General features: G+C 34.3%; 1 protein-coding gene across 4 annotated transcripts in view; it reads left to right on the top strand.

Annotated features, from left to right (window-relative positions):
- Positions 1–19,458, top strand: part of GPBP1 (GC-rich promoter binding protein 1) — an 88,072-nt gene that overhangs the window by 25,251 nt on the left and 43,363 nt on the right. For all 4 annotated transcript variants that reach the window (XM_074282470.1, XM_074282474.1, XM_074282471.1 and 1 more), the window contains one exon: positions 14,182–14,301. In XM_074282470.1, the coding sequence (XP_074138571.1) occupies positions 14,239–14,301 (63 nt within the window). In that variant the 5' untranslated portion in view covers positions 14,182–14,238. Of the gene's footprint in view, positions 1–14,181; positions 14,302–19,458 lie in introns of those variants that run through there.

The following is a 19,458-nucleotide window of genomic DNA, read 5'->3' as shown; positions in this document are numbered from 1 at the left end:
TTCATTCAAATTGAATTTTTCTATCTCTTATACATGCAGTTTTTTTGTCTTTTTTTTTTTTTTGAGAGGAGTGATAATTTACACAAATGCAGATTTATTTATATATTGCAATTTTGCTGAATTTATTAATAATCAATTTGACTCTGGGTTTCTTTTAAGCATGTTAGAAATAAAGTGATAATTATTTCCTCTTTGCCTATTTTATTCCCCATTCCCTTTTCTCTTATAGCTCTATCCAGTAGTTCTAGTATTGTTAAATGATAGTGAAGATAATGAACAGATATTCTTGCTTTATTTTGATCTGATTGGAAAGGAAGTTATGTTAATAAAGGGCCATCCATTGATATAATTATATTGTTTTTATTCTTTGTAGTTGATTATCTAACCTGAATATTATATGTAAAGTTTCTAATATGTTATAGCTTATTTTCTTATTCTTTTTATATTTATATCTTGTGTTTTTATATCACTAATGTTCCCCATTGTAATCTCCCACCACTCCTACACAGCTGTCCTTAAAATACAAAATAAAAATGTCCCTGAAGTAAGCAGACAGCTCAAAGGTCTGATGTTAATTTCTTATTCCACAGCTATGGTTCTTACCCACTGCCACCTCTGCAAAGAAATTCACATTTATTTTTTAAGATCAAGCTCAATTATAATTTCTTATAATTATATTATTTTGGTAGCTTTATTTACATTGTTTATTGCTCTTTTTTTCCCCATTGACTTTCTCATGATTTAAATTTGCTTCTCAGAATGGTTGGACAGTTCCACCAAAACACATTACTGTATCTGTCTTATATAATCTCATCAACATGGTTGTTCCTTTATCTGTTTGCTGTTTAACACTGATTCTTCTTTTTTTTTTTTTTTTTCTGTAATTCCCTCTCTTTTATTATTATTATTTTTTTCTGGTTATGCATGTATATTAATTTTTCTCAAATACACATTTCTTTATGAATCATGTTGGGTTAACACTTATTCTTAAAACCCATCTTTTGATCATGTATTTCCTGAATGGTTTGCTTTATGCTAATGCTACTTTTTAATTCTGTGTCATTATTGATTTTTTTTTTTTTAAATGGTCCTTTGAGTCCTCTGCAGTTTTGATTACTTAAGAGATTGTAGTATTACATGATTCAAAATTGATTATTGAGAGGATACTGATGTTGAATAGTGGTTTTTTTTTTTTTTTTAATCACTTTGGGTTGGAAATATGGAAGGTATTTTCAGTTTCCCATTATCATCTAGCTTATCCTCTTTTTCCTAGTCAGTTCTGGATTCAGCTTTTCCTTTTACTGACCTTATCTGATACATTCATTGAACTTAAAAGATGTCTTGTATAAGCAAATTTAATATCAGACTGAAGAAAGGCTTTTCTCCATGTTTATTTTAGTGAAGAAAAGGGATAAAGATAGAAATGGTCTTTGATTTCCTTGATATAAGAGTGATGTAGCTCTCTCCCCATTTTGAGACAAAAACACGTTTGCTGTAGTTTTCAGTGTCCCTTGATTATAAATCATGCTGAACATTCTTACTCTTGCAAGCAGTATCTGTTACTGAAACTTTTGTGTTGGAGGTTTGCTGCCATTTCATTAATTTTTCCTGATAAATTTTTCCCTGAAGTTTTAAAATTCCTCAGAAGGGGGACATTCTTGCATATGCAATATCCAACTGAAAATATCTCCAGTACTTCTTTTAATGTTTTACTTCCCAGAGAATTCCAGAAATAGTTATAAGATTTAAACATCAGTATTGTATTAGTAGAAGAAATTAGGTGGCACAGATGTTTGGGCCCTGAAGTCAGGAAGCCTCATCTTCCTGAATTTAGATTTAGCCTTAATCCCTCCTAGTTGTAACCCTGGGCAAGTCACTTAACCCTGTTTGCCTCACTTTCTTACAGTTCTGAAATGAGTTGGAAAAGGAAATGGTAAACCATTCTGGTATCTCAGCCAAGAAAATCCCAAATTGGGTCATGAAGATTTGAATATAAGTGAAGGACTGACCCACCTTGTACTAGAATGATTAACTGAAACTTATTTGCCGTGCTCTTTCTGAAATATTACTTGATGTTCTGGATAACAGCCTGGTTCATAAATTGAGTCAATGATAGTCATGCTTTTAGGAATGATAAAAATATTTATTGGACACTATCTCTGCTCCAGGACCATGAGCTTCTGAATTTCCTAATGATTAAAGTTTCATGATGTTTCATTAGAATTGGAAAAATGCAATAAAGTTGAACAATTTGTGTTTATTCATGACTTATAATTGACAACTATAGGTATATGTGTGATACCTGAAACTTAGGATTGATTCAGCTCCATGCAGTTTTGTTTTTATATGATTCTTTAGCATTAGAACACAAAATTAATGTCATCACATTAAGCAATAAATAGTTGTTATATATGTTATAATCTTATATAAATATATAATATAAAAATAACATGTTATATAAATAAATGTTGGGCACTGTACATTGGTCTTTCCCCATCCTCCTCCCCCTAGGCAATTGGGGTTAAGTGACTTACCCAGGGTCACACAGCTAGGAAGTCTTAAAGTGTCTGAGGCCAAATTTGAATTCAGGTCCTTCTGACTTCAGGGCTGGTACTCTATCCACTTCGCCACCTAGCTGCTCTGTATACATTTCCTAGTAGGTGTTATTGTGAACTGATTAATTTATACGTTATAAATCTTATACCTTTAGTTTTATGGTATTTAATATTTAAATAGGAAAACAATTGTTCAGAAAGTTTTATATGACCTATGTCTTTTCTAATTGGTCAAGAAAATCAGTTTTTTCAGTTTTTTATGAAGTCTAAGATATGAAATTTTTTTATACTTTTAAAGGCAAACAAATATATTAAACATACATAACTGCCCCACTTTAGAGTTGCATAGTGTGGTTTCTTTATTCTGGTCATAATTAGCAAAGTATTTCAACATTTGTGGGTTCTGACATTTTCTTTTATTTTTTTCTCTTTTCTTCCCTTCCTGTCTTCACCTTTTTCTTCCCTTTCCTCTCTCTCTCCCTCCTTTCTTCTCTTCTTCATAGCCACTTATTTTACTCCTCTGTGAACTTGTAGGGAACAAACTTGTTTTGCTTGGGCTTAGAAGCCTGAAGAACAATGAATTAAAGCTTCGGAAAGGCAGATTTATGCTTGCTGTAGATGATATTTGTAAGTCACTATTCCTCAAGGGAAAGAACATTGGGGTCTTGTGTAAGAACGTTTGAGACTTATTCTTCTATTCTGGTCTGATGATTTTTTTTTCTCCCACATCTTGTCATCCCAACTATTAGCTTTCACTCCCAGATTTGTGTTATCTGCAAATTTCACACTGATTTGAAATGTTTTATTGATGTTCTCTTGCCAAAGCTGAATTTTCCCTAACATCTACCTCCCTTGCTGCTATTCACAAATTACTGAATGAAGCAGGAAGGTGTCTCACAACCGGGAAAACTGGGTGGTTGTATTACATTATCTAACCTCATTTGGGGCTCTTAATTTTGTGTAACAAGGCAGTTTTTAAATTTTTTCTTAAATATCTCATCCCCCCCTATATATATATATATATATATATATATATATATATATATATATATATATATATATATATATATATATATATATATATATATATATATATATATATATTTCAAACTTGCTTTTCCTTTATTAGCCCTCTTCTCTCTTCAGCTGGGGTTCTTAATTCTTACATTGCTCAAAAAAATTGAGAGCATTCTATGTGAACTACATTTTTTTTTTCCCATTCTCATGATAAGGGAACTTGTTTATACTTTTACTTTTTTACCTCCCTCTTCCCCCTTCATTTTCTAAGATCTACTTCTCTCTACATGTGCATTCAATCCCCTCTCATCTTCTCTAGCCAATTTCATCAAGCCATTCCCATCTTCATCCCAAATCTTCTCCCATATCCTTGAAAAATATTTTACTAGACTCTTAAAATTTCCTCAAATGATCAGCTGAGAAAATCTAGGTTTATAACAGCCAATCGTCAACATAATCTTGCTGTTATTGTGCACAATGGTCTCTTGGTTCTGTTTGTTTCACTCAGCATCAGTTTATGCAAGTCTTTCCAGGATTTTCTGAAATCAGCCTGCCCATCATTTCTTATAGAACAATAGTATTCCATAACCTTTATATACCATAGCTTATTCAGCTATTCCTCAGCTGATGGGCATTCACTCGATTTTCAGTGCTACAAAAAAGGCTACTACAAACATTTTTGCACATGTGGGTTCTTTTCCCTCTTTTATGATCTGTTTTATAACCTTTTGAGCTCAATTCCAAATTGAAGAGTGATATATTTTAAATAGTATTAGTCATTGGAGTAATCATATTAATAATTGCTACTTACTTGTGATTCTAATTTGATAAATTAATAGTGAGCATGGGTTTTTGTTTTCTGAAAAAGAAGACAAAAAATAAGTTATAAACTTGTATATGTCAAGTCATGTTCCTTTCACCTGAAATGCCTTTACCATCTCTTTCAATATTTTCATGATACTTAACTCTATTCTAGCTCTATTTCATCATTCTTTTCCCTTTTCTTCTGAAGTACTTTGGGCTTCATGGTTTCTATTATATGGTAAAATACGAAATTAAAAAAAAAATCTTTCTTGCATTTTTTTTGTCTCACTGTGTTAATCTTATCTCCCTTTTATTTCTGGGATGCAGAAGTCCCACTCCAATGACTTATTCTTATCTGGATATGACTTTGTTCTGGAAGCTATAAAGTGGCCTCTGGTCTTGCATGGCTTCTTTCCACTTCTTCATCTTTGGTGAAAGGATGATTTAGAATAGGGGAAAGAACGTGCTAATAAATCACAGAGTTCTTAGATGATTTATAAATATTAAATTGTTTTTTGGTACTTTAAATGTGAAATCCTTGTGCATAGGCCAAATAAACATATTACTGGAAGGAACTGAATTGTATTAAACTTGACATTGCCATATAGAAAGTTACAAGACAGAAATTGCATTTGAATGGAAGGATTGTTATTATTATTATTATTTTTTTTTTGGTATCTCCTTGAAAAGGCAATGAACAACTAGATATAGCTCTTACAAAGTGGTCACAAAAAAGTTTCATGGGTAATTTCATATTTATGTACTCATGATAAGTTTTGACAACAAAAATTGCCATGAAGTAATTTTGATTTATGACTACCATGTTTTAAGCAGATTAAAAAAAAAAGAAATTTGATTTTAAAAATCCCAAACTTTATAAGTTCCTCTAAATTAAATCATTGTACACTTTGATACTTGGGACATTCAAGTACAAAAAGGGGAATACAGTAAAGATGGTGAAAAAATGTTGGAAAAGATGATCTTGGAGTAAGGAATTAAAGAAGTCAAAAACTTGTAACAGCACTTAAGTTCACTTAATTATATATAGCTTGTGTAATCTTAGAAAAAAGGCTTAAGAAAGTGTTGGAGCATTGAATAACATTACAAAAAGTGAAATTATATTTAAGTAATAGGAAACTTGTTACTAATAAGAGGCATTTCTGAACACTGACTTGTTAAAGCAAAGATCAAAACTAACCCCAGAAAAAAGATTTAAAATGAGAAAAAAGATAGGGGGTGAAATTAAAACAACACTAAGCTGACTTATTTAACAAGTTATTAATGCTGAAAAGTGAAATATCCATAGTGGTAAAGACATTGAAATATTTACAATAATTTCATAGAAAAGTTTTGCTGCTAGGTTACTTGCTCTTAGAAAGAGACCAGAGTTTGATATATATATATATATATATATATATATATATATATATATATATGTATACACTTTTTTTTTTTTTTTTTTTTTTTTTGCAAAGCAAAGAGTCATGACCATAGAATATATGCTTCTTATTAATTTGCAAAATCTTATGGAGGGTGCTGGGAGATTATGAACAATATTTCCTCTTAAAACAGAAGAGCAGTATGAACTGATTCACCAATCAGGACTATACATCCAGCATACTTGGATCTAACAGTTCTTTGCTAATAGAGGAAGGTTGAAATGGCAGTAAGGAAAACAAAGATGTGAAAATAGCTAGCCTGATTAGACCCAAATGAATTTAGAAGAGGAAGTCTGTGCTGGAGAGACACATTTATTGAGGGCATTTTGGGAGGGATTCAGAAAATAAAAAGGAAAAGTACCAAAAATGTGGATTAAAATATCAGACCTTATTTCTATTTAAAAAAGATGACTGAAAGAATAATATTTGCTACTCCTTTCCCAAATATGTGTAACTTTTATGAGAATAACATCAATGTGTAGAAGTTCTATTTAAGTGTATTGTTAGGACTTTCAGAAATAATATTCTGGAGTAGGCCAAATTTTTCTACTGGATTATCACTGAGATGATGGAGAGATTGCAAGAACTTTAGTATATATATTATATACCTTATAATAATCATTGTTTTGCATATTTCTCTGAATCTTATTTACTATATTTCTTTATGGAAAAATAATTAGGTTTATATTCCATAGTTCTTCAGAACTCTCCTTTCCTCCCACATTTCTTTCCCAATTATTGGGAAATATTTATTATTTTTATTTTTTCCAGTTCTTTGCTGACAAGTCTTGCTTCAAAAACTTTAATATGTAGTAAACTCTTTTTCTTTTGTTTTTGACTTTTTGGAGTATGTAGTAGTGGGATTGCTAGGTCAAGAATAGAAACATTTTGGGCATAATTCCAAGTTGATATTCATACTTATAGTATCAGTGTGCTTCCTGTCTATTACCATTTTCCCTATCTTTGCCAATTTCCTAAGTGGGAGGAGAAACCTCGGATTTTTAAAATTTGCATTTTTCTTTATTTTAGTGACTTGGGCATATTTTGATGTAGTCATTTATAGTTTGCAATTTTTCTTCTGAGAACTGGCAAAATCTTTGACCAATTGTCTAGGGGAAAGGGATACCTATTTTCATAATACATAACTTGAACAAACATTGCAAATAGTGAGTTGGGAATAGGATGGAGTTGACTAGTTTACTGAATTACGTTGGGAAATTCCATAAATCTTTTAAGACTTCTCTGTGGAATCAGGGCTATATATTTTTTAGTACCAGTATTCCTGCTTTGTTGTCATGTGGCTGGAATTCATCAAATAATCAAATAATGGTCTTTAAAGAATTTGGGGAAAAATTTAGCGCTCAAGGGGCATTGGAAAAGTGTGAATTAGATAGGCCTCAACTCTTTACTGGCATGAGATTACTTATTCTTAGAAGCAGAAGAGGCCATAATCAAAGAAATAGGTAAATGAGAAAGAATTATGGAGAGAATTGTGTTCCTTGGTATTCTTGTACTATAAAGAGGAAGAGTAGGGTGCCCTCCATTCCTATTGGATGGTTTTCTTTGTGGCCAATTAGGGGAAACCACTATCAAGCTAGAAAAAAAGTTGGCTGGGTTGTGATCTGCATTGTTGGAGTTAAATATCCACCAAGATGGGATGAAATTAATTTGACTGTGAATCTTGTCTCCCTTGTTGGTTTTGGCAAGCTTTTTTGGAGGTACGGATTATTTTTTAATTTCTGAAGTGTGTAGTTAGATTTTAAAAATTAAGTTTATTATAAAGTTGATAGTTATGTTTGTGATGGGATTCTTTTTAGGATTCTTTTCCTTGCTTTTTGCATCAGTTAGTTCCCTTCCATCTTTCAGCTTTTGCCTATAATAAAAAAGAAAACAACATACATTTAAAGAAAGCTAAGTGAATCTCCAGCATTGTAAACTACCATATTCCACATTTTCATTCCTCTTTTCTATTGAGAAGAGGAAGGTTTATTTCAAAATAAAATTCTGGCAGGAAGCAAGTCAGTAAAGATTTATTAAGTGCACTGTGGCAAGTGCTGAAGATAAAAAACAAAGCTCCCAAGGAGCTCATATTTTAATGGAGAGGAAGCATGACAAAAAATGTATAGAATTAAGCTATATATGAGATTATTTTGAAATAATCAACATAAAAGAGGGCACTAGAGTTTAGGGGATTAATTTAGAAAGGCTTCTTGTATAAGATGAGATTTTAGCTGGAATTTGAAGGAAACCAGGAGATGGAATTTAGCATTCCATACATGGGGCAGCCAGAATGCTCAGAATCTGATATAAATATAGGAATAGTAAGGGGACCAGGGTCACTATAATACAGTATATTAAAGAGAGCAAAATATAGGCAGCTTGAAAAGGCATATAGGGGCAAGTTATGTACCTTGAATGACAAGTAAGATTTTATAATTTATTCTGGAAGTATAAGGATTCCTTAGAGAGTGTATTGAATAGGGAAGTGAGATGGTCAGACCTGTGCTTTAGGAAGAATATTTTAACAGCAGGGTGGACAATGGTCTGAAGTAGATTGAAGTGGGGAGAGAAACATGGCACAGAGACCATTGGTAAATCATTGCAGTAGTGTAGACTGGAGGTAAATAGAGCTTATAGCTTCGTAGAAGTGCCAGTGTCAAAGGAGAGAAGGAAGGGGTTATATGTGAGAGATATTAGGATAGGTAGAATCCAGGAAGGCCTGGGTTTAAGTTCTGCTTTTGATACATACCTATCCTGTAATTGTAAGTATTGCACAATTCCAGGGCCATCTTTAGCTCTCTTGGTTTCTTATCTTGCCACTGGACCAATATGGCTCTGGAGGAGAAAGTGAAGCACTGCCCTGCTTCATTTAAATTTAATTCACTTGCTTGTTATGGCATCACCTCCTTGATGTCTTGTTCTTCAGAACAAAGGACAAAGCTATACTACTGAAGTCATGGGCCCAGATCTGATCCCTGTTCCCAAATGTTTTGTGTGATTTTCCTCAAGCACTATTCAACATGATAATGAAAACTTAAAAATGGTTGTTTTCTTGCTTAATTGTCAGTGGTAAACAATTCTGAGGCAGAGCAAGAATTAAAGTCCCCGAGTGCCTGAATATTCTTGTCTTTAAAACTATGTTTACTCTTCCTGCAATTATTTTATACTCAATGTTGTAAATTCCAAAGTGGAATAAGTTCCATTTTATTTCGTAACATTTAACTTCATAAAAAAGTTGCACCATATACCTAATGTGTGTACTCAAATCCCAGGAATTTGCAAAAGAAAAAAAAAATTATCAAAACAAGCCTACAAAGCATTTGCACATGAGATCTTGAAAAGCAACTTGGTGTAGTAGAGTGCAGGACTTGCAATCAGAAACATCTGGATTCATACATTTTATGCTTACTATCTATTGCCATGGGCACAGTAAGCATTTATTAAGCATCTACTACCTGTCAGACTCCATGAACAAATCACTGGGATATAGAGAAAGGCATAAGCTTGATCTCAGGACCCAAATAGGGGAGACAACATACAAATAATTGTACAAATGAATTGTATGGCTGGGGAAGGGAACAAACATTAAGAGCCAGCTATTTGCCTCAGATTGTGCTAAGAACTTTTCAAATATCTCATTTTATTCTCACAACAGTATTCTCACTATTAAGGTAAGGAAATTTAGGTAGATCATTGGCAGACTTGCCAGGATCATACCATTCATTTATTGTGTCCACATCTGATTTTAGGCTTAGTACTATATCCATTTTGTCAAATACAGGATATTTTGGAAATAATGGGGGTGATGGTGTGTGCTAGGATTGAGAGATTCTACAAGTCTTCTTGTAGAAGGTGGATTAAATTAGCTAGTAGCTGAAGGAAGTCAAAAAGAAATGTGGAGAGAGTAGCTTGTTTGAGGAATTGCAGTACATGAAATGGAGTAAAATGTAAATCTGGAAAGATGTGTCTGGGCATAAGTTATGAAGAGTTCTGAATGACAGGATTTTATATTGAATTCTTGAGGATACACTAGAGCAAGACTTCTTGATCCTTTCCCACTCCAACCCCTTTTCACCTGAGGGTTTTTTTCTCCTGAGGCAATTGGGGTTAAGTGACTTGTCCAGGGGCACACATCTAGGAAGTCTTAAAAGTCTGAGGCCAGATTTGAATTCAGGTCCTTTTGACTTCAGGGCTGGTGCTGTATCCACTATTCTACTTAGACAGGTAGGTGGGGACAGCTCCACCTGAGAAAATTTTATGTGATCCTGGAGTATATATAAAACAGGCCTACAAATCAAACATTTACTGATAATTATAATTTTGCAACCCCCACATTCACTTATGCAACCCCACATGGGGTTGAGAAGCACAGTTTAAGAAGCTTTGCCCTAGAGTATTGAATAGGGAAATGAGATCATCAGGCCTATGCTTTAATAAGATCATTTTGATTGCTGAAGCAAGGACATAGTGAAGTAGAGAGGGACTTGTGGTCTGGAGATAACCAGAAAGTTAATGTAATAGTCTGAACCTGGGGTGATTTATGTCTACACCATACTGTGGTGTTAATGTAAGGAAAGGAAGTAAGAGGTACTACAAGGTAAAATCAACAACCTGCTAACAGATTGGATATGAAGAGATCAGAGTGAGTGAGGACTCAGGGGTGATTAGGAGGATAGTGGTGTCTTGACAATAAGAGAAGTTTAGAAAAGGGTAGGATTTTGAAGAAAGAAAAATTTAATTCGCTTTTGGATATTTTGAGTTTAAGATGTGTATAGGAGGACATCAAGTTTGAGATAATATACACTGTACAACAATTATCAGTAGATATATAATATACAGTCTCAATAAGAAATGTGAGATTGGAGGTTGATTAAGAAATTAGGGCTGGATAAGGAGATTGGAGAGTCATCAGGATAAATTAAATTCATGGAATCTGATAAGATCACCAGTATAGAGGGAGAAAAGAGCCCAGGAGAGGGCCTTGTGGGACATCATCATTAGCAGGCATAATCTGGATGAAGATCCACCAAAGAAAATGGAGTAAGGAGTCAGGTAGATGAAACAGGACACCTAAGTTACCCAAAAATCTAGAGAAAAGTATTAAGAAAAGGGTGATTAACAAATATAAATACATATAGAAAGATTAAGAAGGATGAGAATTGAGAAAAACTCTTTAGGTTTGACAGTTCAGAGATCCTTAGTAACTTAGGAGAGTGAAATTTCTGTTAAATGACAAGGTTGGAAGTGCAGAGAATTCTAACTACAGAAATGTAAAGAAAGAAATGGAGAGAGTGCCTTCAGGAGGAGTTTAGTAGTCACAAAAGGTAGAAATGGATGGCCATAGTTAGGATGATTGGATCATGTAAGGATTTTTGGAGGATTGCTGAGTAGATAGCAGAGATTGTAAAGAAATGAGAAAATGGGAATGATAAAGACTCTTGGGAAGACTGGATGGAATGGAATCACTTTTGATTGTAAAGGTAATGAGGGAAAGGAAAAGGGGAATGATTGGTGCATAGATAATAAGATAATCCCTTGTGGCACAGTGTCCCCTGTAAAATGAATTTACAGGCCCGAAAACCTAGATTGATAAATAAAAGGTTTATTGTAGAAATTTGGAAGTAAAGTTTAGTTAGAAAGACGCCAGGGCCAGACAGAGGTGGCAACCCTTACATGACTGGAAGGATACCATGTGTTGGCTGGGAGGGCTCCTGCAAAGAGAGTGCCCTGGCTTGTTTATTTTATACCTAGAAGATGATGGGCGGTACCCCCCAAGTTCTTGGGGATAGGACTTTTCAGTTAGCTCAGATCTGATGAGGGCTGGGGGAAGCTGAGCTGATAGTGGGGCTGGCCCCGGATATTCAAAGGGTGCCTTTGACCAGGATTTGTGAATCAAGGTCAGCCATGGGTTGGGCAATTAGAAAGGAATCTTAAAGGGACCTCAACCCCCATCAAAGGGATTAGCCTTGGCAAAGAGAAGGGCCACCTCATCATGTGAGATGGGTTAAGAAAGACAATGGCAGAATGCCTTTTGGTCATAGTTGATGAAGAGGAGAGAAGTGGAAGCTCTTAGCAAATAGCTTCGATTTCCCCCCCCCACCCCTCCCTCACTAAAAAGAGGCAAGGTTCTCAGCTGAAATGGTTGAAAGGAAACCACGGGAAAGTCTGTTGATTTCACCTTTGCAGGATCTTTCCCATTCCCTTCTCTCCTGAGAAAACCATGGTATAGGCCTGCAGTAGGCTCCTTTTGTTGTTGTTTTTTTTTTTTTTTTTGACACCCCACGCCATTCCATTGCCAAAATGTGTAGGTCCTAAAGTAAAAGTCCAATTATGCCGCTCCCATGCTTTCTAACCTCTAGTTAGTGACTGCCTATTACTTCCAAGTTAAAATTTTGGGATTCAAAGATTCTCATAACCTAGCCTTCCCCTTTCTTTCCAGTCTTATTACATCCTAAACTCTCCTCTCACTCTTTGATCCAGTGTCATTGATGACCTCCTCATTCTCAGAGCACTCCCATCTCCATGAGCACAGTGTCTCCCGGTTTCCTTTAGGTACCAACTAAAATCCCATCTTCTACAAGAAACCTTTCCCAACCCTTAATTATAGTGCCTCCTAAATTGTTTTTATTTATCCTGTATATAATTGGTTTGTACATATTTGTTTGCTTGTCTCTCATTAGATTTTGAGCAGCCTGGAAGCAGGGTACTGTCTATAGTCTTTCTTTGTAACCCTACCTTTTAATATTAGCACAGTGGCTTGGCACTAGCCCACTAAGGAGCAGCTGTGGTGAGTTGAGTTTATTAGGGTTGTAAAAAGGATTGCTTTTTTTAGCAGTGAGGGCCTAATTGAGGTTGTGAAACAAATTTGTAATGGACCCAGTCATTATAGTTTCATGTTTTCTTTATTTTTTTTCCTTCCTGAATGAGTGTAGGAATTGAAATTGGTGGCAATCTGATGGTGGCAGTGATCAAGATTGAGACTTAGGGCAAGGTAGTTAGGAAATGAGGTCAAGGAACTGGAGAACAGTATAGAATTGAGGTTGTTAATCAAGGAGTCAAGATGAACGAAGGAGAAAACTGGGATTGGGGATCACTGTCAAGTGCAAAGAATAGCATTTGGGGTTGTAAAAATTGAGAGTAAATTAGAATGACAATAGACTGTGATCATATAATTGTAAGGGGAATGCATTTGTGAGTAATGCATGACTGTTTCTATGTGTAGCTGAAGTGGCCTGGAGAAGTTGGTTACATGAAATGAGCAATTTGAAAAACTATATATTTTGAAGTCCCTTAGTATTATATGTAGGGAATAATACTGTCTATGGTTGTGAGATGCAAATTTGGTTAATATGAGTGTTTTACAAACTTAAAAACTCGAGTATTTTTTAAATGTCAGTTGAGCTCTGTTAGAGGTAGTGAATGGAAAGCAGATACTGGAGTAAGGAAGACTAGATTTGAGTCTTCTGTGCCACCATCAGGGTTCTTTTCCATTCTCCACTTTTGGTTTCTTCAGTCCCAGACCTTCTGGGACATGCTGGTGTAGAAGATAAGGATGAGAAAGAATTGAAATTCCATTCCTTACTTTATTATCTTTTTGCTTTGCTTTCCCCTTCCCTCTTCTTTCCCTCTATTTTCTCTTCTCTTCCTCTCTCTCCCTTGTCTCCCCAAATCCATTTAACTGCTACTTACTTGCAAGGTTTGGATTGGAGGAAGGCAGTCATCTACTAGATTTTATTCTAGTAAGAATTTTTTTCTGGTAAGAATTCCTATGGTCTTCCCTCCAACCTCTGTTCTGAAGACTTCACTGGGCTAAAGTTACCTCCCTTGGGTGTCTTCTCTCTCCTCACCCCCTAAACCTCATTCTGGCCTATTTGCCCTTCAATAGATTAACTCGAATGGAATTTTTTGGAAAGTAAATATCTAGTATTGTTATTATTTTTTGCCCAGCAATGATTCAGTGCTTAGCACTTAATATAGTGATTGATTAATAAATGCTTGTTTATTGATTTGGTAACATCACTAGTATGTCACCATTTCTCTCTCCCTAGAATAAACAGATGTATTTAGGGAGTACTCCTATCTCCATGGATATTTGTATATCCATGTATATTTATTTGTAGAATCGTTTTTATTTTTTTTAATCCATAATTTTCTTTAAACATCAGATTTTGGGGTAACCAAAACACATTTTTTACTAAGTTAATTATAAATTCTGAGACTTATTTAACATTACTCAATCTATATTTTGATACTGGTTTTTGAAAAACTTCCAAGATAAGTATGATTTGGATAAAAGATGTAAAAGTACAATTTTGACTAAAATTTATGAAACTAAAGCATAATTCTTTTGCTTTTTTAAATGTCAGGGGCTTGCCATGAGGTGTTGAAACCTTGTTTCACTGAGTTGGAGAGACTGGACCTAAATGGCGCAGCATGACTTTGCTCCAGCCTGGCTTAATTTTCCTACTCCACCATCGTCAACAAAGGTATTTTTTTTTTTTTTTAATCCCTTCTTTAGTTGTGTTTTGTATGTATATGGTGACTTTTAGAAGATTTAATCAAGGCTTTATAATAAAATTAATCTTAAATATATCAAATCATTATACATTTAATTTATTGATTTCCCTGCTACAAAGTCAGCTTTTTGGCTTTTTTAAAATACTTAATCTTTGGAACCAATTTCCTTCTTCCACTAGTAAGCAAAGTTTAACAGATTTGTTTTGAAAGACAGACTTTGTATTAAAATCAAGTTATTGAGCTCTAGTAGGATATGTTTTGTAGAAGTATTTGAGCCAGAATCAAAATGCTGAAAATTCACAAGTCTAGATTAGGGACTGTTTCAAATTTGTCTTTATATCTCCTCTGCCTAGCACAATCTGGTTAGAAACGGTCATGGACACTAACAGTGCTTATGGATTGACTGAATGATGTGGGTAGATTCCAACATTGTCTTTAAAATTTAGTATAGATCCATGAAAGACAAATGACCAGTTCTTGGGAATAAGGAAAATGGGGAGGTGATTGGGAGCCATGTGAGTTTATTGAACAGGAAGTAATATGACATGATCAAATCTATAGAAAGCTCAAAGACAGCTGAGTGGAGGATGGAATGGCATAGGGCATACAGACCAACCAGCAAGCTATTGAAGTAATCTAGCAATGAGGTAATGGAGGCCCATATTAGGATGGTGGTAGTATTAGAGGAGAGAAGGGAGGATAGATGAGAGATATTACAAAGATAGAATTGACAGTGTTTAGCCACAAATTGAACATGAAAAGGTTGAGGAAGCCAGGATGACACCTTGTTTGATAAGTCTAGTGGACTAGAAGTTAGGTGGAAAGTTAGATGGAGAGAGCAGTTTAGAGGGAGAAATAACAGGTCAACTGTGTTTTAAGCTGGATGAGGCACCTTTAGAAGTTGACAAGATCACAAAGTAGGAAGAAGAAAAGAGGGAGAAAAGGGAATTCTGTAGTGTCGGAGGATGTAGAAAGGTCAAGAAAAGTATGGTTTGAGAAGTATGTAGAGTTTAGCAATTAAGAAGTCATTGGTCACTTTGGAGAGAAGTTTCAGTTTTTACATCTTAATCGTATGCTTTGAGAAATTTAAAAGGTTTAAGAAATTGGCTCCCATACTACCATTATAAAAATTTGACATTTCTATGTGTTCTAGACTGGAACAAATTTTCTCAATGAATTCATTTTGTAATCTCGAGAACCAAATCTAACTTAATAGGCTACTTTCTATAGCTGATACTCTTTTTTCATATCTGTTTAATAGTTATCATTATTAATGTAGTGAGAATATATAAATATATTAGTCTGAGTGAGAAACTAGAATAAATTATCCTTTCCCTTCATTACCTCTAATTTTAATTTGCGCATTTATCCAGGATTGAAGGATGATTGAATCAGTCCTTTAGCCCTTCATTCCATCAATCCATTTATCCAGTCTGTTCTTTTTAGTTGCCTATATAATAACTTTTATACTAAAGTCTTATACAAAAATTTAATAACAATTTTTTTTTTGAGTGCTTCCTTTTTACTAGATGTTTTATGTTTGTGTAGAAGCTCTCAATTTTGTGTTATGCCATTTCATGTTTTTGTAATTTTATTGTTTGGTTAAGAATATATATATATATATATATATATTCTATCCATTGCTTTGAAGGGTACGTGATCTGCTTATTCTGAGTTTTCTTTTTGGATGGTATTTTAAGTATTCAGATTGAGTTTCCATTTCGGATTTATTTAAAAAAGTGTGCGTGCGTGTGTGTGTGTGTGTGTGTGTGTGTGTGTGTGTGTGTGTGTGTGTGGTGTTGGTTTAAGCCTAATTTCTGAGAGACTTTTGTTTTCCTAGTGATGCCTATCTTTTAATTTGTTATATTGCAGAAATGCAAAACTTTGTTCATATATCCATAGGCGTATGTAAATAAGGAATCCTGGATTAACTAGGAACAAGTGGGGTAACTTGATGAGGTGAGTTTTGAGCAGATCTTTGAAAGAAAAAATATGACAAAAGTTGAAGAAATGTATGGGAGGTGTATTAAAGAAGGGAACGGAGTAGATTTTAGACTAAATCAGAAGTAGATATAACTGGTGTCAATATTCATTCAATTCTTTTGTAGATTCTCATTTAACCCAGATGGCAGATCTTTGATTTTAATAGTAGGTCATAATAAATAGTAATAATAAATCCATCATATGTAACTTTCCTTTGCCTACATAATTTGTCACCATTCTTATAGGGAAAATTTTGGTTTTTATAAGTATACATTTGTAATGGCATGCAATTTAGTCAGCATTCAAGAAACATTTAAAGCTATGATAATGCCAGGCACTGTGCTAATCTCTAGGGATACAAATATGAAAAAATATAGTTCCCTAACCTCATATAGCTTGTAATGTAATGGGAAAAGACAATATACAAAAGGAAACTGAAAAGGATGGTAGAGGAGAGAGGCAAGGAATAGACTCTGAAGTTACTCAGTGTAGGGTTGTGGGAGAGAAAAAAGAAACATTCCAGAATAGGGCAACTAGGTAAGAAATGAGACTTTTCTGCTATTGCCTACTTAAATGTTGGAGTTCATGGGGGAGAAAGTAGTAATCAGATAAGAACCCAAGGCTGTTGATATTTTCCTTCCTAGATGATTCAGTTTTCACAATAATGAGCTTCTGGGAGCATGATGGAAAAGTCAAGAGAACTCATTTCTATTTTTATCTTCAATTCATTGTCTATCTGTAGTACTGCCTACAGTTGTATATCATAATTTATGGCAATAGTAAACTGCTCTTTGAAAAAGTCTAGAGCTAGGAGCATTTAATATATAGAACTTAGATGTTAACTACAAGTCTTTCAGATTTGGGTATGATCTATGATTCAAGAAACAGATTCTTTCTCAAATGTAAACATGAGTGTGACACCAAGATAGGAATTATACTTTGATGCTTTGACTTCTAAATTCTAGCCATGTGGCTTCTATAGCTATAACATAACTGATCACCTTTTGAGAAATTTACTTATTTATACTCCTTATCTTCTCAAGTTTAAACTGGAGTCCGATTCCTAGAAAATCACCTTTTGGCTTGATATAGGACTGACATCTCTGCCTTTATCTTAAGTTAATCACACAACTGTAATATTCTCCTCTAAAATACAATGCTCTCTGGGTGCAGGTTTCTTAGGGGGCTTCTGGGAGCAGCCTTCATTTCAGTTCAGTGTAATCACCCCAAATGCAGCCAGGGATTAAAGTCCAAATCCTTTATTGTCTCCTTCAAAGTCTTTTCTCCTTCTTTGGGCCCGGTTAACTTTCTTAGAGGCCTGTCTCTCTCCTTGGTTCTGAGAGCTCCTGCTACTAGTCCTTTGCCTCTGCCAGCTTCTGCCCCTCGCTTCCCCCAGAATGTCTCCAAATCCAAAGGTTTGTACTTTAGCCTCCAGCCAGCACAAAGGTGGAAGATGGAATGAATCTGTCTCCTCCTCTGAGAGCTTCTAGTGGGCTCCTTCTTGTCCCCGATAGCTCTTCCTTATATGTTCCATACTGAGTATACACCAATCATTATGTCACTAGGAAACCATTATTTGTTGTAGGATTAAATCAGTGCTAAAGTAGATGTAACTAACTACTGTCTCCTCAATTCCACTTAGTATCTTGTTTCAAGTTCTGGCCCATTACAACTCCTTTTAGGATCAGATCAATCATACTGAACCATGCTAAATTAGATAATTATTGCCTCTATCAATTCCACTGTTTTAGTACCTAGAAAGAATCCTAACACACAACCACCAAGATTTTATATCTTATATATAAGACCAGGATAGATTTCTTCCAAGACAATATCTACAGATAAAATTTCCTGATCAGAATTTTGTTTATAGTAGCCTTTATTTTATTTTTATATTTAGTATTTTATTTTCCCCCAGTTACCCACAAAACAGTTATCTACATGCATTTTTAAAATTAAATTCCAGATTCTCTCTTACCCTCATTACCTCCCTCACTGAGAAGACAGGCAATTTGATAAAGGTTAGACATGCGAAGTCAGGCAAAACACATTTCCATATTAGTCATATTATAAAAAAAAGTGATCAATAAAACCCTAAGAAGAAAAAAAAAATAAAAAGAATATGCTTGGATCTATATTCAGATTCCATGAGTTCTTTTTTAGAGAATGGATAACTTTTTTTCATCTTAAATCCTTCAGCGTTATCTCAGATCATTGTATTACTGACAATAGTTAAGTCATTTATAGTTTATTATCTTATGTTGTTTTTACTGTGTACAATGTTCTCCTGGTTCTATTCATTTCACTTTGTGATCAGTTCATGTAAGCTTCCAGATTTGGAGTATTTGACTCAAAATTTCTCATAGTATAGAAGTATTGCATCGTGATACATCACAAATTGTTCAGGCATCCTCTTATTAAATCACTTATTTCCTTTTCCTGTTTATCTCTTTATTCTCTTGAGTCTTGTCTTTGAAAGCCAACGTTACTGTTTAGTTCTGGTCTTTTCATCAGGAATGCTCTACAATCTTCTATTTCATTGAAGTCTGTTTCCCCTCCTAAATGATTATGTTCAGTTTTGCAAGTTGGGTCATTCTTGGTTGTAATTTTAGTTCCTTTGCCCTCCAGAATATTATATTCTAAGTCTGTTTATTATATATATAATATATTCTAAGTCTATATATCTTTTAATGTAGAAGCTACTAAGTCATGTATTACAGCTACTCTGACTCCACAATATTTGAATTATTTGTTTCTAGCTGCATTGCTATATCTTCTCCTTTACCTGGGAGCTTTGGGATTTGGCTGTAATATTCCTGGTAATTTCTATTTGGGGAATCTTTTCCAAGAAGTGATAGGCGGGCTCTTCAAATTTCTATTTTACCTTCTGGTTCTAGAATATCAAGGCAATTTCCTTATACTTTTCTTAAAGATCACATCTAGGCTCTTTTTTTCATCATGGCTTTTAGGAAGTTTAATAATTTTAAAATGATCTCTTTTGGATCTATTTTAGAAAACTTTTTTTTTTCTAATGAGATACTTATATTGTCTTTTTTTTTTTTTTCATTAGATTTGTTTCATTGTTTCTTCACGTCTCAGGGATTATAGGCTTTTATTTGCTCAATTCTCATTTTTAAGGGATT

Source organism: Sminthopsis crassicaudata, chromosome 1 (assembly GCF_048593235.1).
Source record: "Sminthopsis crassicaudata isolate SCR6 chromosome 1, ASM4859323v1, whole genome shotgun sequence".
NCBI classification, from domain to species: Eukaryota; Metazoa; Chordata; class Mammalia; order Dasyuromorphia; family Dasyuridae; genus Sminthopsis; species Sminthopsis crassicaudata.
Note: the sequence above shows the minus strand (reverse complement) of the source record. Positions and strands in the feature narration are given on the sequence as shown.